This window comes from Hesperophylax consimilis, chromosome 19, assembly GCF_061612785.1.
Source record: "Hesperophylax consimilis isolate HC1 chromosome 19, BYU_Hcon_1.0, whole genome shotgun sequence".
Taxonomy (NCBI): domain Eukaryota; kingdom Metazoa; phylum Arthropoda; class Insecta; order Trichoptera; family Limnephilidae; genus Hesperophylax; species Hesperophylax consimilis.
The window spans coordinates 2,398,259-2,422,191 of record NC_142854.1 but is presented as its reverse complement, the minus strand read 5'-3'; the positions used below and the strand labels follow the sequence as shown (position 1 = coordinate 2,422,191).

The following is a 23,933-nucleotide window of genomic DNA, read 5'->3' as shown; positions in this document are numbered from 1 at the left end:
TAAATTTCAAAATAATGTAACATGTATTAAATAAATAAATAAAAAATCCGAGATGTTGAAACATATCAAAAAAGTTTAACTATCGTGTTAATCAAAAGCGAATTTATTAGTGACAGTGTTATCCACTAACTCCATTTTGATCTTGCCTAGTTAATCCAAAAAGTTTATAACCTGTGTTTTTTTTTCAAACTAACTACCACACCTATAAATTGACGGCATAATCTGGGTTATAAATTTGAGAATGTTGTCCATTTATTTGGGGATTCCGTATCAGTAATGAAACGAACTCTTCACAAACACTTGAATTATTGAAATATAAGAGAATACCACTCCTTAATAAAAAACTCATTTTATTTTATCATAATTTATTAGATAAATTATTGTTACAAATAATATAACTATACAGTTAATAGCGAATTAGAAATTTATGCAAAAGCACAGTAGTGCGTGAATAAATAAAACTAGGAATACGATTCTAGTGAAGGGGCACTCTCTAATATTCTGTGCCGCTGGTTGTCAGCCAGCTGGCCAAGTGTTGCATAAAACGAGATTTATAGTAAAAAAGTCAACTTGGGCTAGAAATGATACATAATAACATAACGACTAACCTTTAGTGTGATCTCTTTTCTTATGTGCCTACGCATGTGCGTATTTATTTTTTTGTAAAATGAAACGTGCTCTCACGTCGAACTCACCTCGGTTACTGAAGATAAATAACTTGCGTTGTGATTTATATAATGCGGTGATACAGTGAACAATATCTTAGTATTAAAAAACTGTTTTTATTTATTTAAGCATTGTTTTAATGCTTTTCAAAATAATTTTATTTTCTCATTGTTTAGACGACATTGACGTGGTGATAATGTTTTTATTTAAAATTCTTTTGTATTTAGAATTAAAGGATATAATCGAACTTAAAGCTATTTTTAGAGGTTCTGTAAATATTTTTTTACGCAATTGTTTTAAACATTTTAAAGCGTTTTGTTTTCTCATTGTTTAGAAGAATAAATTATCTGTTCAAAACATAATATTATTTTCTTATAAACAATATGGAAATTTGCTAAAAACTGCGTCAAAAACCGCAATTATGCTGCGCTTGCGGTAACATCCCCTTAATACCAATAGCAATAATAAATATAAGTTTTAATGTTTACTAAGTGTTTCATTGTGTTCACCCTCAGTAATTTTCGGTAATTTTCTCAGTTTGATCTGGCCAAAATCAAAGGGGTTTAGGATTATCAAAGACCCTTTGATTTTTGTACAATGTTCGGTTTATTGATAAAAAAATGTTCGGTTTTTTTATCAGTACATCTGACAACCCTATGTACACTGTACAGTGTACGCGTTCCGTTCCGTGTTTCTCGTTTCTCCCCCTAAATACAATTAAGGTGGAAATTTATAACGTTGTTCCTTTCCGCGAATTTCGCTTACTCATTTTGTTTACTAAAAGCTGTTCACGGGAAATGATGTTTTTTGATCGTTGATGGGTTAACTAACTAACTAACCATCACGACGTTTCCCCGCTGAGGTAGGCAGAGAGGATAGACCACCAAACAACTCGTTCTTGGAATACACTCTGCCTAATTTACATTCATACATCGTATCATACATACTCGTCTGTTATTCTGACTCTTTACATGGCCCGACTATTTGGTTCACTTGATCGTGCCAAATTTTTCTCGGGCGTCCCCGATTTTTTCTACCGTCGTCATTCGCGTTATATATTCTCCTTACACTCCTTTCTTCGCTCATTCGATTTATATGCCCAAACCATCTAAGCGTCCCTTTCTTAATCTTACTATGCTCACGCCGTCATACAAGGTTTTACCACACACACACCTCAGGGATCTCGTTTCCACAGCACTCAGTCTACTTTCATTCTTCCTCTGCCATTTCCATCACTCACTACTATACATCAGGGTAGGTATCAGAACTCCATTGTGGACTACTAGGTTCGCTTATTTGGAGATTTATTTATTTATTGAAGCCAACCCTGTTCAGCCTTCAATTAATGGAGTTTCCTGCATTAACCCTTCTTTCAATATCTCTATCTGCCTTTCCATCTTTCCCAAATACACAAACTCATTCACCTGCTTCAAGTATTCATAATGCACAACTATATTGCACACTGTTTTCGTACTCAATGGAGGCGAGGGATACCTCTTCACTTTCACCTAGCGCAGTGGTTGCTTGGATTATTATTGGTTGCATTCGCACAATACCCCCTTGACACCTTTGACTAGGGCGAGGTGGGCCACGCCAAAACCACCTGAACCTAAGCCAGGACACCCCTGGTGTCTAATCTCTGTATTTTAAGGTTATGCCACACGTAGTAATGCAAAATCATGTGTTTTTGGTTTGAAAATTTGGTCGCTTAGAAATGTTTCAGACGCTTTAATTAAATACTGCGAGTAGAATACATCTTGGCCTTTGAAATAATCGAGTAATTTTTATATAAGTCTTTTTATAAGCCCAGAAAAAAATTATGTATAAGGCGTATGAAAACTGCTTTAAAGTTCAAAATATCCTACTTACGAACCCATTTTCGGTTATGATTTTATTGTATAATGTGGAAAATTAAGTTATTTATAAAATGATCCAATTTTTTTTTTATATTTATGCCTGAACATCCACAACATAAAATAAAAGGCACTTTTTGGCCATGTTTTTTTCTTGAATAAATCAAAACAGGCGGATGGTGTTAAGCGGGAATTTAAATCTTATCGCCATCTACGTAAGGGGTGTTATTGATAGCGGCTCAATTAAAAATATTACACGACGTAGTGCATCGCCTTAATATGTAATTTACACAGCTTGTCTGGAAATAAAACTGGAGTGCATTTGTCGACATAAATATCGGCGTAGCGCACACATGTGTTAAGTGCAGTTTTGAGATAAAACATTCACGTTTTTGATAACTTTGTAAATAGATGTTTCGTGGGAAATTTACCGTACTTATATAATCTAGAATGGATGAAAATCGGATATACACATTATTTTAGCAGATTGTAATTAACCTAGTTCTTATAAATTGAATTTTCAAATTGCACTTAACACATCTGTGCACTAGGCCGTTGATATTATTAACACCAATTTCATCACTACGCCATTCTGTTGTCGTTTCAGTATTTTCAAAATGAGCATGTTTGTTTAAAAAACGACTCTCTAATGATTTTTTTTCCAAAACCTTCACTTCTCTAAATAGTACAAAATAAAGTCGCTATCTGCGTCTGTCTGTATGTGCGCTTAGTTCTTTAAACTAAGCAACGGATTTTGATAGGGTTTTCACTATCATTTAGAGAATTTCTTCCGGAAGGTTTACATGTATGATACATGCATATTATATTTATAGAAAGTAGAGAAAAGTCGATGTTTTATAATCAAATAAAAATATATACACACTACATTGCTAAAGCTGGCTAAACCTCGTGAGATATATCAAAATAATGTACTACGGAATTGTATATTTTAAAATGGCCTACAGAAAAGTCTGCGATGGTATATGTCTATGGCCTAAGGATAACCCCCAGCAACGCCGTCTAGTTAAACTTTAAAATTGAGTTTACTCCGGCACACGTTTTTGTTAGTTTCCAACTTTTGGCAGTAACCCCACGGTATATTATCAAAGAAGCCATTTGTTAGATGTCAAATCAAAATAATGGTGAAACATACACCTTTAGCAACAAAATCAAAACATTAAAACAATGATTAAAAGTATGTCATTTTTCCTGTAAAGGTCTAAGGACGGGTTGTTTCGGAGAATTTCAATAATTCATCAAATTTCAAAGTTCATTTTCGGATTCTGTGAAGGTCTCATTCAAGTTCTGTTATTATAAAATTATAGGCTAGTTGCTTGACAGAACTGAAATAATAACAGAACTTGAAAATTAACTTTCGAGTCGACCATAACCTCAAATTTTAATATTATTCAAATTTATTCTAAAATCGATGTTGCCGCAGTGACTAAATTTTATATTTCGATTTTATTAAATTTCTAGACTTTCTCAACGGACTGTAGGTACTTGATACCCTTTCAAGTCTTCAAAACACAACGTGCCTTGCATATCAATATGTTAGCATTTTTCTTTTAATGATGTAACGGTTACGATTTCGGTATTTCGTAACCTAAGGTCATAAGAATCGTTAAGGTTATCATAATAGCTGATTATTTTTTCCTTCTATCATTAAGTCCTTTATTTTGATTTCGATAATGGAGAGAGAAAAGGGTAAACGAACGTACGTTATAATCTACGCGTTCATATATGGCGTTAATTTATGTAAATACACATTTTGTATGTTGTGCTTTAAAATATTAAGACGAATTGTTTATCTGCGCCCATACATATGACTAAATTTTTTGTCCATATAAAATCTCAATTCTTTTAAGAAAGGCATACAAATACAATATTGTATCGGTGATTCAATCCAATGTTGTATTTGTACGCCTTTCTTGAAAGAATTTAATTTTTATACGGACTTAACTATTTATTCATATTGATATAACGTATGTACAAGCGAAAACTTAATATTTTAAAACATAACTTGCAAAAGGTGTATTTTCATTAAATAATTAAATTAACGCCATCTATATTGAATGTGTCGATTATTACGTTTATCCGTAACCATAAACGTGATTTCCCAAATCCCACACCTCCTGGAATTTACAAAAGTCAAAAATCTGTATTATAATAATAACAGGGGATGCTGTGCCAGGATGGGGGTCGTTAATTCAATAATTTTTGACGTTAAGGGGAAACATTTACACCCTAAGAAATATTAACTTAACAATTTTTACAAAAATCTTCTAGAAAAATAATATAAATGTTTCATTTAATACATTTTTTGTTCGTTGACTAGAGAATATATTATTTTAATAATATGTGAATCAAAACAAATATAGTATTTATCTATTCTGCTTCTTATATTTTTTAACATCGTGTGAACTAAACCAAAGAAAAGTGTATATTATAATTATTCAATTTTTTAAGCAATATTCTTAAATGATGTTTTATAAACTAAAACTAAAAAAATAAAAATAAAAGTTTTAAATTTACAAATATGAAAATATTTTAATATTTCTTAATTATTGTCATGTAAGTCGTCATCATAGTGGTATATGCTTTTAGTATCGCCCTAGTGATGGACCACCATTTTTATTTATTTTAGCCATTTGTATATCCAAGTTTACAAATGTCTAATTTATTTATTATTGATTACATACGTACATGATCAAATTTGTATTATTTACTAGCTGTACCCCGCAACCTGTTTCCCTCAAGGCCGTGTCATCTTTGGGGAAGCTGTGTAGAATGTCTTTTAAGGAAAGGAAGGAGAGGAGATTCTGTAAAGAAAAAAGGTATGAGTAATAAATCTGTGGATCTGTGTGTCCAGGAGTAACTGACATACTCCCGCTGCGGTGCAAGAGGATGGGTCGATATTTTAAAGTGTGTGCTAAATTAATTTCATATTGGAAAAGAAAAATAAAAGTCATGTTAAGTTTTTTGATTTATGTTATACTAGCAGGTGTAATTCTCTCCATGCGTAATTTCGTTCTTGTTTAATTCGGACATTGTAATTAATATTGGTACGCGAAATTCACACCTGTTTAATGCCTTATAACCGTATCTGTTGTAGGTACATTCTTTCATGAATTGATGTATTTCACAAACTAGAGACACCGTTAATTTTGTGTGTAAAAATGTTTATTTTTATTTATTAATATTGATTTTAAAAGCTATCTAAAACCGTAAATTCCTAAACGGTCGACATTGATTATGATGTGGAAATGCTGACACCGGGACCCTACAAACGTTGGCCGGTGTGACGTCACGAACATACCATATTGACGGCAATACACTATTAGCTGTTCAGCACTGAAACGTAATCAATTACGTCAGTATTTGGAAATATTCTATACGGAAGCCTGCAAGACATCAAGTGACTATCGTATTGATCATTTCATCACATCAGTTTCAATCACTTTTCACTACAGCCATCGACCAGCGTGCAACGAGCACCGTGAGCAGTGTGCCTCTGCAGCGCCTTGGTCACGCATTCCCCGCCGTGGCCCTCGCTCTGAATATCAATGCTTCATCTCAATGCAATACTCCATCATTGTCGAATTGTAGGTCATTATGTCTCCGTGGGTCTTTGCAGGCACATGTTCGTGTACAGGCCGTAAATACGTAGTCTTTGATCTTGCGCAAGGATCCTGTCGCGCGTTGCTTCGTGTGTTATGACATATTCTTCTTCTCACCTACTCTGTGTGTGTTTGTTTCTTTGTCGGCCCTTGTGAATTTTCCATGTCGTCTAGTGCGGATCACTGCGGTACGTAGGGCTTCTGTCACTCGCACGAGTAATATAATTCGCTATAAACCCTACACAATCGGATCCGAAGTGGTGATACAAATCTACATATTATTATGTAGGTATTTCCCAATGCGATGCTACAAATCCACGGAGTAGATCGTGCCTAAAGTATTTAATTTACTTTCAACAGCTTGATTCATCAGGTGATTTTGATATTTATATCCAAATCCCTTTTTAAACTATATAGGTCCCAGATTACTTACAATACTTATTACTTATATAAGCAGACTAGTTATAGACAAGCGTACTCACAAAACACAAAAACTCCCCCGTCAGCTTTGGGCTAGCTTTAGACTTGTAAGTTTTTTCGTAAATTTACGACTTCCAGCCAATGGGTATATTGGATTTTCAAAATTCAATATGCCCATTGGCTAGAAGTCGTAAACTTACGAAAAAACTTACAATTCTAAAGCTAGCCTTGGACAAAGACACCAGTGTAATGAAAACATGACCCTCGTGCTGGCCGCTGTTGGTGGACGCGGTGGACTCTCTCGCTGCAGCAGCTGGTCCAGTTTCTTCACCACCTAGGATTCTTGCTGCAGTCTCCATTTTCTATCTTCGAGTCACCTGTTCCTGTACTTCATTTTACTTAACTTAACTTTATTTTTGTAATATTTATATTTTTTTGTAATACCTGCATCAACTGTAAAGCGCCCCTGAGGTGACATCTCACAAAAGTGGCGCTATAAAAATTGTCCAGTAAATGAATGAATAAATTAATAATCTTAACATACGAGACAAAAGTGAGGGAAACAGAAAACATTTCACCTACAAAATTAAGATATAAACATCCAATCACAATATACATATATGCAGGTACACAACCGTATCTCATAATATATCGTCATTTTCATTACCGCCTTCATTAAAAGTGGACTCGGCACTTCTTTGTTTTTTCAATAGATCAGCCAAGTCAGCGAGCTCGTACTTCGTAAAATATACATATTGAGAAAAAATCAAGGCGCGCTTTTGAACCCGCTAATCTGACGTTAACCGTACGGATAAATAATAACTGTATCCTCTTTCGACAAGCCGGAAGGCAGGAGTTGTAAAGTTGGCATAGCGTACGGAAGGTCTTACAGCATATCTGTATATATAATAATATACATGGCGCCCGGAAACTAGTGGTACAAGCGGGAAACTAGATTCTCCAATATCACATAGAGAATCCAAATAAATAGTACTGTTTATTTAATTGAACTTTTTTCTATTTTTTCGGAACTGTAGAGATAATCAATGAGTAGGATCGCATTTAACCACAGACATAGGAATTAATAGACGAGAAGATAATGGCGAGGGGTAAAATCAACTGTTGAAGAACGAAGGGCATAAGGCTGACTGTGATTCGTCAATAAATCAATCTGACAGTAAATAGGCATCTCGCATTATAATATCACCATTTACTTCTTAAAAGTAAAATCTGCTTTTGAATGAATAGACATTTTTACATGGGAGCGCAAATTACTCGCCACGTTATGAACAAATTTGCGAAGTCCAAATTCGGCAAAAAAATTCGGTTCTATTTTCAGAGTCGAATATTTCGTTTAAGTATTTAGTTAAGACACTTTTATAAATGTTCATAATTTACTTCCCAGCAACCAACCAGCTTTGTGTTTCGCGTCCAGACGTTTCTCGATGTGATAGTACCTATATGTTTCTAAAACTGATCTATATTATACGATGTGAATATGCTTAAAATAAAGTAAAATAATGCTTATATATGGAATGTAATACGACAATTGGGTTTATTCTCTTTTTCACATCTATTTTTACAAGTTTTCATAGTACAAGTCAACATTTTGCCGTGTTATTTCGTAAAATGAACCGATGATGCCTCGACCATAGTTCGCACAAGAATGATGACGTCACGTTTTCAAATTTCACTTGAGGCCATACGCCCATCCCCATACCGGCTCCAATGGAACCGGTATGGGGAGTGGGGATAATACGCTTTTAATCACTTAGGGCAGGTCTACTAATATTCATATGTCTATGCATTTAACGCATTTTAGAAAACAATAAACAGCTGATAGATAGTACGTAACCCCTTAGCGAGGATTTTTTTCAAATTTGACCTTTAAAATCCCAACCTCGGACTCAATTTAGTATACCGGACTATCGACATCAATAAATTGTTAATAGTTACGTTAACGTCGTTTTTGCGATTGACAATTACTAATTGATCTTTACTAAGGCAATTGAAGCGATTTACTATCGAGAATTCCCATTGACGGGGGGAATGATGTGTATTTTGATTGAGAGCATATACACCATAGGGTTCCATGATAACTCAACACTGTAACAATTCAACCCACCTTTAAAAGTAATATAAAACCATTAATTGAGATGACAAAAAACTAACCTATAAACCCAACCTACGTTACCTATTTAACCTAGTTTTTGTTTCATCAATTTCATGCCTTCAGAGCACTTTTTAAAGGTGTTTTGAATGGTAATTTTTATGAGTTATCCGGTCACCACACCATAGACATAGACATGCGGTTTTAAGCCACCGCATACCCAATTTCTACAGATTTATAACAAGTTTCTCGTTAACTCTTAAAGTTTTTTTTTCTAAAAAACAAAAAGTTTTTTTTAAAGATAATATCCATATAATTGTTATGCCGAAACGTTAATTATATGAAATTCCCTCGATAGACTATTTCAAAATTTTCGCTTAGTTACTATCGGTTTTTTAATATTAGCCCGCTCCCTCTAACAATCGTATTTAAATATCTCCTTTTCAAACCATCTTTGAACGCTTTCTGCTCTTAACGCAGCGGAATGATCGTATCTATTACCCTTAAGGCCCCTTAACGCAGCGGAATGATCGTATATATTACTCTTAAGGCCCCCTTAACGCAGCGGAATGATCGTATATATTACTCTTAAGGCCCCCTTAACGCAGCGGAATGATCGTATCTATTACCCTTAAGGCCCCCTTAACGCAGCGAAATGATCGTATCTATTACCCTTAAGGCCCTCGTAACGCAGCGGAATGATCGTCAATTGTTCTATCTATGAGCCTTTCGAAATTCAGTTTCATCGCGGAACGAGATTTGTTTTATTTATAACTAGCGGACAATGCTTCGCTACCTTTGTATCATGTCTTCCTCGGGCGTCCCCGACTTGTTCTGCCATTCATCCACTGTCTAAACACTCCTGACACAATAAGAAAAACTTCGTGTTAAAGTAAGTGTTCGAGTCTATAAGGTACAAACATTGTCTTTTATTTATATAGTTTTCATAATATCGCGATTGCCCAGATTATGGATAGAAAAATGCAGAGATTATTAATGTATTCGTTCATTTTGGTTTCCGCGGAAGTCCTCAAAGAAACTGGGGTGAAAATATTGACTTTTATTGGTCGATTGGAATACTGTAAGTCGCACTTCAATGCACGCTGCTGATGACGTAAGCACAAATGACATTGATCGTCTCCGGACCCCATTACTCCGAAAGCCCAAATCAAAAAATTGCACAAAGTTATGACACACATTTACATTTTAACCTTTTATAGGGCAACCTTGAAAATATGGGGACATATGTACCCATATACAAGTAGGGCTACATTTCATGAGAGACACTATGAAACGTGAACCTTACATTAATTTAAAAATGTTTAATACTTTCCCCAAGAATGCGCAAACAGCATAAACGTGTCTAACGCGATTGAAGATGGACCGGACAGCAGTGGTGTATGTTTTTACAAGAAACATGTTAGTGGAGACCTTTGTGTCATTTGGAGGTTAAGGATCATGACATTCGAACTTTTCAGTGCGTGCTCCTGAGTTTTGTTAAATTTTTTTTTAACTATGTGAAGAATCAAGTTGAAAAAAAATTATTATTTCCTTCGATTTCGTGATGTTTTTTTCTTGGCACAATTGTGACACCAGAAATAATTTTCCTGACGGTCAGTGTGGGAACAGATGGGGCAGATGTCACTATACGAGTATAGTGACATCTGTCCTATTTGGCCTCCCCTGGCGATGCAGCGCCTCACAGATGTTCACCGAAGGAAGGGTGCATGGGTTCGCTGCTTTGATGCGCCACAGAATAGCCGGGACGAGTCAGCGCTACCAGAGATCGGACAACACTCTTGTCCAGGCCGTTGCCCAGTGGCAGGGAGCGCCTCTACACCAGAGATGGAGAATTTCACTCAATCCACCATAAAGTCCTAATGTGCTCATCAATGTATTCATTTTTCATCATTTTTATTTATTTCTTTATTGATTTTCTTTTTATGTATGTATTAACTTAAATGTAAACTTTTATGGCAGGCAGAGCATTGCACACTCCGCTCTGTCCAGCTGAAATAAACATTATTATTATTATTATTATATGAATATTCAAAAAAATAATTTTCTCTTTAAAGTGTTAATATCAAAGTTACACCTCCAAATGTGTTGTAATTTGTTTCTACCATTAGTTTCCGGACACCATGTACGCATCGTATACCTATTAATATATAGTCATATACGCTTCCCTTTCCGGGACGGCCAGCCACGTGACGGGTGCTTCCTTCCAATCATAAATTACATTCACGTCACGGGCCTTCTGAACTTTTGAATGCATAGTTTGTGAGTTTGTAAGTTTGTTTTTGTAAAAACAAAAACTTGTACAGACTGGGGCGATTCCGCTGGGCAGTGGCCCCAGCATGAAACAACTACCACTGTCACTCGCTAGAAAATCAAGTCCAAACTAACTAATCTTTTTTCGTAATAAATATTATTTTATGTTTTTACCCGATTTGCCGCGTTTTGTATGCATCCAGCAATTTGTGCGCCATTGTAAAAAAGACTATTAATTCGTAAGCAGATTCGTGGACCAAATAGTGATTTTACAGTACGAGTTGCCTGTATAATATCAGATTCATTATTTATTTATTGACGAATCACCGAAAGTGGTACCGTCACGCCACCTCCCGCGCTTCTTTATAACTTGGTTGGTTCCCCTTTCCCTGATTGGTTCGTCTGTTAATTTGTATGTACGTATATGGTATGTATGAACGAAATATAGAGGACCTGGCGGCGTTTTCGTGTTGAAACGTTGCACTCAATTTCTTTAATGGGGCTTAAAATCTTCGGGAAACGATCGAAATATTACATAAGTTAATAATTATAATTGAATTATTATTTTTATTTTTTTTTATTTAAAGAAAGCAAGACAAAAATATATATTACAGTAAAAAAAAAAAAAAAAAACAGAAAAGTTCCAATAAACTACTTTTCAGTAGTTTGTCGATGGCAACTTTTCACATAAAAAATATTAAAAAAAGATAAAACTTATTTTACTTAATGACAACAGTGATAACAATAAAAAATAACAATTTGTTTTAAAAATATAAAAACATATACACAACAGTGATAGTATCTACCAATAGTTTGTATTAGACTCTAATACAAACTATTTCTTTCAGCGAGCCAATTTTTCAACATAATATTTGTTTTTACATTTGTACATTTTTTTATTTCAGCAGGTAACATATTTAAGCAACTAGGTATCATGTAGTCCAGTGTTCTTTGTCCATATTTGTTTAAATGCTTAGGTACAATTAGTCTTTCATTTAACGTAAAACGAGTATTGTAAGTGTGGTCCAGTCTATTTATGTATATAGGGCTATTCATATGCTGAAATATAATTTTATACCACAGAATTGATCTTACTGAGAAAATTTTAAGATTCTGATATAGGTATGGAACATTATGCCTTTGTTCGTATATAAACTTTTATGAGCTAATAATTTAACTAGTGAATTTTGAACTGATTGAACATGGTTTATATTTGTTTTACATGAAAGTCCCCAAGCTGTGATTCCATACCTTATGATAGATTCAGCTAGTGATAAATAAATTATTCTAAGTGTACAATAAGTATATCAATTTATATGAATCATAAGTTAATAATTAATAATTATAAGTGAATTATTAATTACTGTATCTATTTTAGAATGAAACGTTATTCCTTGGCTTTTACTATTTCGAAATAATCATATACCAAAATTACCGTATCTTTCGCTTGCCATTTTTGAGATCTCAACAACATGTCCACAGTCTGTTATGTCATTGCTAATTTGATTATCTGAATTTGGCTCCACTGTGCATCGGAACAATATGAACATACGATATAAAATAATATTTTGGACAGAGTTTTTTGTCGTGCGAGGCCGGGTATGATACCCACACACACAAACAGTAAAACAGTACCATCGCTAATGAAGTCCCGTAGGTCTTTGTCATTCAGCGCAAGTCCGTCCACTCCGTGACAGCAATGACCAGCAATCAGATACTACTTGTGTGAGCTGTAATACTATTATTGCAACTGTACTGTCACGTAAAACAGTGTTACCACTTAGCATCTGACCCGAGTGGCAACTTTTATTGGGAAGTAATCTAAAATTGAATTGTGTTATGTAATCCAAAATGTATAAAGCAGAAATCTGTATGCGTTGGTAGGAGTGTTTTGTGAACACCTCACCAGGAGAACCTGTGCTGAGGTGTTCGCACGTTTTAGGAAAGTGTTTATATGCCGTCATAAGTAAAAACACAACATCGCCCCTAAGATACTTAAGGAAAAATCTCCCGTCAGCCTCACAACAGACCCCAATTCGCGTTTCTGTTCGCAAATGTATACGTACCATAAGAAATGTACTTTTTAAATTATACGTTAAAACACTACTAAACTACATTTTTGACAAAAAAAATAAATTTCAACATACCTACACAAAATACCACAAATACCATGCTATAAAAGCTTTCAACAGTCTAAAAATTGAAATTAAAATTGAGGAAAATAAAAATAAATTCACACACAAAATTAAAAAATGGATTAGAACAAAAAAGACAATATTACCAAAATGTCATAGCATAAAATAAAAATAAAACCTACACGTAACACACAAAACCAATATAAACACACATCACTCACAAACACACAAGATTATATATTAAATGTATTATTTTATCTTATATTGTAGATTGTATTTAGATTATATTTTCATATTATAAAATGAAGGCCTCAGCACGGGCAAGCTACCCAGTGAGGCCTACATTACTGGAAAACTTTGAAATGTAAAAAAAAATTGTACCAAAATAATAATAATACATATATTTTGTGCAAAATTGTCGACATAGTTGTTTCAAACGAAATGTGCCCGCTTTACGGAAGTTCGGGTTTGTGAGAATGTTGAAGAGAATTCCAGGATACAAAATAACTTTATTAACCTGCAAAGTCATCCCACCGTTACTTCGCTGGTATTTTGTGAGTGCATTGATAGTAATTAGAATAGATGGTCCCTACGATAGTAAGCAATGGCACGGATTTGTATCCATCGATGTATTATTTATTCATTTTCTGGAAATCGACAGTTTACATTTATTTCAGTTTGTACATAACTACAGGGTTTTCCAATAAGAGGTGTTATTTTGAATAGCCCGCTATTTCGGTAGATGTTACTTTTGAAGCTGTCATTTTTTGACATTTGACAAGTAGAAACTACGCCATTCATAAAAATGGAACGATACACGCTTCAACAACGTATTGAAATTATTAAAATTCACTTGAGTGAATCAAATGCAAATCATCTTGAGTGATGAGGCCCATTTCCACCTCGATGGCTTCGTCAACAAGCGAAATTGTCGCATCTGGGGTTCGTAAAACCCAAGAGTTATTGTTGAAAAGTTTCTCTATCCTCAACGTGTGATTGTTTGGTGCGGTTTATGGTCCGGTGGAGTCATTAGACCTTACTTTTTCGAAAATGAGGCTGGCGCAACAGTTACGGTGAATGAATCGCTATCGAGAGATGATTAATGATTTTTATGGCCGGAATTGGATGATATTGATCTGGACAACGTTTACTTTCACGTGCCACACAAGCAACAAAACCATTGATTTTTTACGATTGAATATCAAAATAACACCTTTTATTAGAAAACCCTGTACTTTGTGATGTGACATTATAAATTAAAATAAGACAAATACTTAGTAAACACCACTTTTATTTTTTATACTTAATGCCGACCGGGTTTCGCTACAACCGTAACTTCATCAGGGCTGTATAATACTGTATTGTACAGTATTATACAGCCCTGATATTATTGCAATATTATACAGCCCTGATGAAGCTACGGTTGTAGCGAAATCCGGTCGGTAATAAGTATAAAAAATAAAAGTGGTGTTTACTATGTTATTATTTTATTTTTAATTTAAACGTAAATAAATATTTTCGGGCGCTTACATTGCTAACGCTGGCTAAAACTTATGAGATACATCAAAATAATGTATTACGGAATTATATATCTTAAAAAGGCCTACAGAAAAGTCTACCATGGTATATGTCTATCATCTAAGGATAATCCCCAGTAACGCCGGATACACGTCAGCTAGCTAGTTTTTAAAACTCGAAAATATTAAATCGATATCACTGAAAATTTCAAAGTCTTTTCTTATTAGTGTATATAGTGGTTTGAATCGTAAAATAAGTCAAAGACGCCCGAGGAATACTAAACGCAATATCTCAGCAGTGTAATGAGATACAGAGTAGAATTAAAGTCGATGTAATGTAGTTTTTTAACAGTAACAATGTGGTATTGCGAAGCATTGAGGGGTCCACTAGTTGAAACTAAAACAATAACTAGATACATTGCTGTACAATATCTACGAGTAAACACCACTTTTATTTTAATTTTTTTAATACTTGATGCCGACCGAGTTTCGCTACAACCGTAGCTTCCTCAGGGTAGGTATCTGTACGAAAATAAGTACTTTCTGGGCTCGTTTGGGGTTTGTAAAATCTTTCATAATGTTCAACATTAAAATTTTAAATAATATTTATGTTCTGTCACCACCGACAGCCCGGAACTGTGCTATACTATTATTTATGTAAACATTTTTCAATACCAAAGACTCACAACGCATTAAAATACCACGTTCAAAGGCCTCTGCGATAATTTGTAACATAACTTTTAACTAGGTCGCGTTTTTGTGATACAGTAGTAGCCAGTAGCCACCGGTTAATATGTTGCATTTTGAGCACATAAAGCGGCGACTCTAATATCCAATAAAATAAAGAAAGTTCTACATAATTACAGTGCAGAAGATCCACCGAATTCTAAAACTTATTTAAACAATTAGAACGTGCTTTGAAAATGAAACTAGTATCGATACATTGTTTGTTTTAGATATTGGAATGCTTTATAAAAATGATTCAAGCCTGCTTAAACATTTTCTTTTTTTTTTCTTTTTAGGGATTTAACAGACCTCCCACTAAAAAAAAGTGTATTTCTAATTTTCTCTTATTAAATAAATCAAAACCAAGATATCCTCTGAACTCATAAGATAAGTAGGTGCATAAATACCTACCCGCTTAATTAAAACCTTATTTTGGTAAAGGTTTTATCGATAATGTCGGTAACTTGTTATAGTAATATGTTAACGGGTTATGGGAAACCTCAAATTATAACCATACATTTCTATTCGTTACATTGGTTACCTACTGTTTACATTTTATTATTTTCTATTGTTAATTTTATTTACTTAACCACTCGAACGATCGCGCGTCAAAAAACTTTTTTCTCCGATTGCTCGCGGTTTTTTGGCGACGAATTTGAATATTTTCCGCCAACATTAAAAAAATCAAACCTCCGAATTTTAATACGGAGACATAAAACTGATTGTAGTGCTATACAGCCAATGAATTCACCTATATTTTTATAATTATTCTATATTTTTAGAATTGATAGATAAATTATTAAAAAATCTTAAACTTTATGAATGCGCGAAATTAGCGTTTTTGTGATTTGAAATTGCCGCCAGTGGCAGTTTTAAATATCTTTATAGAATATTTTCTACGTTTTTATGTTCTCTATGGCCTGTTTGATAACCACAGATGCAAGAATATAATGGGAAAATAATTTTTTGTACGTTATGCTCTCTTCAAAAGTTTGGTTAGAAAATAATTTTTTAAAATTTGAGTGCGTGACGTGTCAAAATTGAAATCACTGTATTATACTATATAATAAATTTACCACAAAAACTGGTATTACGTTAGGAAGATACATTAACTGTCTACAATTATTAATAAGCATAGTCGCCGTGTTGGCTTTATTTTATTCATTTGTTGAATTATACAGAGAGCCTATTTCACGATGTCAAAATCATGGTGCTACTTTTTAAATAATTGTAAATTAGAACTGGAGATTTGTAACCATGTTTTTATATAACGTGCAAAACGAGGAAATAAGGCTTAAAATGAGATATACATCATAGATATAAACATTGCCAATATTTCAGGGGGATACTTTGAAAGTTGATGAAATTCACCAATATTTGACGAAAAATCACTACTGACAGCTACCTTAAGGTCAATCTACATAGGGTATATCGGAATATGTAAAATGATGATAAATTTGTATATATATATCAAACCTTTGTATGACCGTAGAATGGCAAATAAAATCATAGTGATAATTTTATATCTAAACGCAAAGGTATCGAAAAAAAATGGATGAGGGGAAAATAATTGATGGAACCAATAATTGATTTATTTATTAAGCCCTAATATCCTTTTAAATCAATATTACAGTTGTATGGTTACAATGAAAGAGCAGTATTTTGATTTAAACATTGTTTACACACTTTTTCATAATAAAAATGTATTCAGTTTATTGGTTTATTCATAATTTAAGAAAATCAATACATAATAATATCATTGTGCCTCGCTATAGAGTGAGATTCTGAGTATCGCTCTGGTGAGGGACCACCATTCAGAATTGAACATTGCTTGAATTGGCTTAGTTATGTTTAGTGACTAGATCTGGAAAAGACTAATACCTTGATACATTAAAATTGCCAAGAATACATACATTTCCTCTTTATTCGTGGGAGCCCATTTATTGGTACGCGCATGACGCTTAAATTGTTTTTTCGCAATCCATTGATCTGCATACCTGTTGGTCTCTCTCGCGATCAGTTCAACGAAATCTGCATCAAAGATTTTAAGAAAGGCATCCACAGGTTTGCCCATTTCGTCGGTATTGAAAGTTGGTCCCGGCGTGCCTGTGAAAGTCTCCCTTATCCCAGTAAAACGTAAGATATCATTAGACCAATCGAAAGAGTAACCTTCAGGCGGCAGAATCAAACGCATTGCCTCACTATCTACCTGGTCTTGTCTACTAAAGTCTATGGCCATAGCGGAGTTAGGTGAAACGTTGATAATATTATGATAAGGTATTGGTGGCATGTATCCTCATCGCTCTCTTCGTGGTCGACGTCACTCGCTTCGTCATCCTCGTCGCTCGATCTGTCCATTTCTGAAACAACAGAAAACCCAAATTAATTTAATGTGTCTATATTACGATAACCCACTGCCTCTGGTACGGCTTATGACTCGCAATACGATGGTCGCGGGATCAAATCAAATAAATTATATTTGAATAATTAGTGTTATTTTCACACAAAATTCATTTAAAATAATATATATTATATTTGCGGCACGTTCCAGAGTGGAAGATACCCATAGTATCGCCCTGGTGTAAGACCCCATTCAGAATTGAAACGTTGCTTGAAATGGCTTTTGACGGCCGGCATAGTCCAGTGGTAACGCATTGGACTGCCATTCCGAAGGTCGCCGGTTCGAACCCGGCGTGCGCAAATAAATTTTATTTGATTGATTTGTGTTATTTCACAATTAATTAATTAAAATAATAATTAAAATAATATATAGTATATTTGCGGCACGTTCCAGAGTGGAAGATACTACCAGTATCGCCCTGGTGTAAGACCACCATTCAGAATTGAAACGTTGCTCCAAATGGCTTTAGCCGTGTTTAGTGACTAGATCTGAATAGCCAGGTACTTCCCCATCTTCCTCTTTCCCTTCCCCACTTACCTTCAGCCTCACAACATCCCCCAATTGGGGATGCCATAGTCTCACTGGCTCCAGCTGAGGCTCTTGTGAGGTATTCATATAAAAAAAAATATAAAAAGTTAATCAAATACTTGAGGCGGGCAATGTCAGGAGTCAGAATAGCACAGTCAGGTAGGTATGGAATGAAGAAAAGAGTGTGTGTGCCAAGATCGAGTTGCATGGTGGTTCATCCTCTCTGCCTACCGAAATGGCGTGAAGGTAAGTTAGTTAGTTTTATAACTCACGGTTTCCAAGTACAGACTCTTCTAGTACAGCTGCCTCGTCCACGTTACTTTTTCTGCCCATGTCTGACTCTGAAATAAAAGAAAACACAAATTTACAGTAGAATTTGGATATAATGACTTTGCATTTAACGGTCTACTGTTTTAAGTGACGATAATGTAAACTCTAGTAAGGTTTCATAGCTTTTAGTAGGAAAACGTATCCGTTTAAAGTGACCAACTACGTAAAGCGACCTATTTTAATGATAATTTGTCCGGTTACAAAACCCACCTACCAATACAGCCTCGCAACACAGTGAGTCCCGTGAAGCGAAAGTGTTTTTTCAATTTAAGAAAAAAATGCTGTATTACACCGTTTAGAAGCCGGTGAATCAAATGTAATCCTCGCAAAGAAGTTCGGCATGTCTTATTTCTCACTCTGCAATACCCGTTACAGAAAAAAGATGTGTAATGATGCATCCACGACATAACAACAATACATTTTGTATGTTTGTTATGTGGAATTTTTAAGTACTATGCTTATTTCCTGCCAATATACCAACAGTGAAACTGTGCTAGGGATATCAATATAAAATATAGATAATTGATTTTATATTGAGCCCCTGGTATGACATTTCAAAAAATAAACTCACCGTTCCCAAACGCCGACAATTCTTCGTAGAATGGTACGTCCACCCACAGCTCGCTGTGATAGCCGGCTTCCGGAGAGAAGAGTTCCCCACTCCGCGATGTCCCAGGTAACGGCTCGGGAGATGCTGCACGGATAGGCATAATTGGTGCATTGGGAGCCGTTGATTGGGTCTGTGCGGGAGTGGACATCCACGGTGGTGGTACGGGTCGTGGCAACGGTGAAGGCGTCCCTTGTGAAAAGGGACACGTTGTTCTCTCCGGAGATGGAATTCTGAAAACATTTACATAAATCATAGAAAATTGTTCTCATTCACGTGTGAAACAGTAAGTACAGTATGTAAATAAACAATAAAATAAGAACTCTGTAAAATATGCACTGAATGTGCCAAATGCACAGAGCGCTGAACTTACCAACTCTCACTGTAAGAGTGGAACGCTGTCAGGAAAAAACAATAATATTGTACCAAGCATCTAAATACGATTACTTACTTTTGTTTAGTTTTTCTTGGAGGTGCGGTAGGGAGCAAAATGCGCGCCGCCTGCTTCTTGAATTTTCGGCTTTCCAGCTCTAGCCGGATGGAAGCAGGCAGGGCCCTAACAGCCTTTAGGGCCTTGACGCGATCCTCTCGCACCAGTAGCAAAGCAGGGTCGCTGTTTAAATAAATACAAATATATGATGAGTTCAACGGCCACAGCAAAGTACTTTCATAAAAAAACATTAAAAAATACTAACACTCCAGACGAGGCTGCAATTGCAGCTCTGCGTTGACGTCCACGTGCAGGTAGTCCGGCACCAGCTCGTACCCCACGTCTCCCTTTTCCTCTGCCTCCTCTTGCAGTCAGCACCGCTCTATAAATTTTAAATTGAAAACACTTAATGTAAGTACTTAAATGTTTAAATTTTGTTAAATATTGCACTAATATAAAATTTGAAAATAATTATTGGGTTGTGGAGTGATCCCTTTCCCTGGACGACAGCTGTTTCTGCACAAATTTGGTAAAAGTAAACAAATTAATTAATTATACAACTAAATTACTAAATTTTTATTGTGTGACGAAGGCTTTACACCATTTTACATGTGAAAAAGAGTCAACTTTTTGACATATGACTTAAAATAATTGGTTAGCAAATATCTGTATTAATAATGAACCAATTCAAATAAAACTTATATATATCTCTTTGTTTTGAATCACTGTGATGGAATATCTATATTTCAAATGCGCGAGTGCAGTATTTAAGACATTATTGTAAATCAAAAACAGATGACGTCTTCAGTTGACGTAATCTTACACAAAAACTTCAACCAAAACAATATAATACAAACAAACGAATTAAAAACGCATTTCAAAGATAGATAAGTCAATCATGATTACACAGATATATAATTATGCGTTAAAAACCCAATAAATTAATTACTTACGGCATTTTAGGAAGAGTCCAAAATTTCGTGAATGTTGAAAATTTATAATTTTGTTTTTGACAGGACGCCATAAAAAAACCGCGAAAACTCGTTAAATAACACTTCAAAGACAACGGATAAGTTCATAGACAAAGAGAATATATTATCAGCTATTCGATAAAACAAGTAGCTGGCCATGGAAACGTTTTAAATAATTACAATAAATATTTTACGAATGGTAGAAAAATCGGTCCATTTTTGGACCGATATCAATCGCAGAAAAATAAAAGTGGTCGATTTTTCGACCGAAATCGTTCCAGTGGTTAACAAATGAAACTGTGCAAACTCAATGTGTATTTTTAGTATAGCTTGCAAATTTATTACAGTACAGATATTATTATTATTAAAAGTGCGATTAATTTATTCTACATAAACTATTGTTTATTCGTTGGCCATCTGCAGTCCACGCACTATTCTTATTTTCAGAATTTAAAAAAAATGCTGATTTAAGCGGCTGATTCCATAAACCGGCGTTTACTTTGTACGTATTATATGAATTTACAATTTTAACGAGAAGCGCAGCCCGTTTTCGATTGCCGACAGCACAAATCCATTAAAAATTCACATGCCGTATGTTCCAGAAACACATTGTGATCTGGATTCTGGAACGTCGGCTGTTTGACAAGGAAGACATTACGCAACGAATGCTGTAACCACTATTAAGCTGGAGACACATGGCAGAGCCTGCGAACCAAATGGTCCCGCGCCGAGCCAAAACTTTTCGTGTGTTGGGAAATTCAGGTGGCTTAGCTTTACTCGATAGCCTCCGCTTGATATTCGGCGAGTCCAAAATCCACCGAGCCGAGCCAAAAGGCCGTTGCTCGACCGTACGTGGCAAATTCCGATCCAATTGCTTGCCGGCTCTGTCGTGTGTGTGCAATCTGCGAGCCGAAATCCGCTCAGTATTTAAAAAAATATATATGTTATTTATTACAGGAAATATATATTGTGCATTTGTAAAATTCAATATGAATTGGTATGAATTCAGACATCGAGTCGGCAGTATGGCGGAAAGATTTCGCTGTGGTATGGCGTCTTCAAGCGGACGTGATTTTGTTCTGGATGTTGTAGAAAAATATACCTATTTCTTAGGTACTACTTAATTTTAAAGGTAAACTTACCGTACGTTATAATCTACGCGTTCGTAGATAACGTTAATTGAATTATTTTATGAAAATACGCTTTTTGCAAGATATGCCTTAGAATATTCAGAATAATTATTTGTTTGCGCCTGCCATACGCTACATGAATATGAGAATTAATAGTTTAAAAAATCAATTTTCCTATAAATATTTGACCTAGCGATTTTAATTTTTGCTGCATGGCATGACTGGATATAGATCAAACTGGCTCGGCTCCTCGGCTCGATCGTTGGTGGCCCCCTAATTTGCACCATGGTCCGCGGCCTAATGGCTCTGCTGTGTGTGCCCAGCTTTATTTTTCTAAGTCTACTATTATTGTCTATTATTATTGTCTACTGTTATTGTCTAAGTCTATCTACTATTGCCCTCCTACATACACTCTATCGTACTGTATTGTTCATTTCCCCACCACGGGGGCGGATAGACCCTGTTCCTGCATCCAGTAAGGTGACATTAATCCGGGGCGGCTGTCCCACGAACCACGGGTGCCTCCCCCGGCATCATGAGCGGGCCTGGGGAATGTTTGCGCGAGCCCGGTCCCCTTCCGTCCTGCCTCCGGTGACCTGAGGCTCACTTCATTCCCTAGGGTCTTTGGGAGTATCTCCCCCCCCCCCTCCCCCCATTTACATTTCTTCGAGGGTACTCTCGGAAAACTGGCTAAGGGACGCGGGTGCTTGGGATCGTTGTGGCCAGGCCGCTTGCCACGCTCATTCTTGCCGGGACCGCCCCGTGATAGTGGGGTAAACTGCCCTCGATACGCGGATTGTATATTTTTATGTTTCAATCATACTTCCACTTATAAAATTTGTGCTCCTTATTTATTATTTAATTTTAGATGCCAAACCACCAGGCGAACACATTTCATATGTGTTCTTATTTTGTGTTACTATTAATGTAAGTATGCATACATTATTTCGTACTAACAATCATGCATGCAGGGACATTGGAGGATCTAGATTCGTTTTAAAATAAATGTAGCTTCTTTTTACAAAAAAAAAAAAATTAGAGTCCTGACGTGTGCGGCTAAGGAGGTTAAACAATCAGTTTCCTCACACAGCCGTCGGGAAAGGGTGGGTCCCCTCCAATGCCCTCCTACATCTCATCCATAATAATCTTCTCATTACAAATCAACCAAAAGCCATAATAAAAACCAGGTCATCAACAAATAAAACACTGAACATTCCGATAACACACACCACACACGGACAAAGACACTTTCAATACTACGCAACCAAACTTTTTAACAGTATGCCCATTACTTTGAAACAATTAATGACTACAAATACATCTGCAAACTTTCTCAAAAAACATATCGTAGCCTGGATAAAAAATCAAGATATTCACTTTATTCAAAAGATTATAATTCCAAAACAAACATAAGTAAAATTAAATATTATACACGTTCTTCAAGAATTATCCAAAAATACATACACTCACATATAAATGTGTGTTTTCATGTTTCAATATGTCAGTGAAAAAAAAAAAAAAAAAAAAAAACTTTCTACTACAACACATATATACATGTCACACTTTATCACAGTGAGGTGTTCACGTAACATACAATATCACCCACACACAGTTTTACCTCATCAACCTATGTTCTTTATTTTTTATACGTTTTTTCTGTACTTTTTTCTCTGTACTACAATATAAACCACTGTAATCATTTGTAAAATGTGTATTCAAGAATAGACGTAAATAAATAAATAAATTGAACAACACATTTATTATTGTGGTGGTCTCTACTACGTTGTAATATAATTAATATCAGTGATAAAAAGTGGTACCTTGTAGCTAGTGGCGGTTACAACAGTTTCGCTTTTCCACAAAGATTTATTTATTACATTATTTTGTTTACAGACTATTATCCGATAAGAACACATTACAAAGCATATAATACGAACTGAAAAAACAGTAGCAGTGAACGAAGAGAATGGTAGGAACCTAGCTACACCTGAATGACAAATTGCACAAAAATATACATCAGTAATGTTATGATTTCTGAGTAAGGTTTTGATGAAATACATCAGTAATGTTATGATTTCTGAGTAAGGTTTTGATGAAATACATCAGTAATTTTATGATTTCTGAGTAAGGTTTTGATGAAATACATCAGTAATGTTATGATTTCTGAGTAAGGTTTTGATGAAGTACATCAGTAATGTTATGTTTTCTGAGTAAGGTT

The 23,933-nt window shown here is 35.1% G+C and overlaps 2 protein-coding genes across 2 annotated transcripts in view; one reads left to right on the top strand and one right to left on the bottom strand.

Moving 5' to 3' along the window:
• LOC149414643 (uncharacterized) overlaps positions 1–23,933 on the top strand; it is a 220,273-nt gene that overhangs the window by 126,028 nt on the left and 70,312 nt on the right. The gene's annotated exons all lie outside the window — the stretch shown is intronic.
• On the bottom strand, positions 17,087–20,617 carry LOC149414644 (uncharacterized). The gene is made up of 6 exons (XM_089643285.1): positions 20,568–20,617; positions 19,880–19,996; positions 19,636–19,797; positions 19,149–19,417; positions 18,520–18,588; positions 17,087–17,678 (listed from the first exon to the last, which is right to left on the bottom strand). Exons 1-6 carry the CDS (start codon positions 20,570–20,572, stop codon positions 17,548–17,550), a joined length of 753 nt encoding a protein of 250 aa, XP_089499411.1. The 5' UTR covers positions 20,573–20,617; the 3' UTR covers positions 17,087–17,547.

Excerpts from the sequence above, each read along its gene's own strand:
- LOC149414644 (XM_089643285.1), bottom strand. Across the intron at positions 19,418-19,635 it reads CCAAGAAAAACTAAACAAAA|AATTCCATCTCCGGAGAGAA; the intron begins GTAAGTAATCGT and ends AAATGTTTTCAG. Across the intron at positions 18,589-19,148 it reads ATTGTCGGCGTTTGGGAACG|AGTCAGACATGGGCAGAAAA; the intron begins GTGAGTTTATTT and ends CTTTTATTTCAG.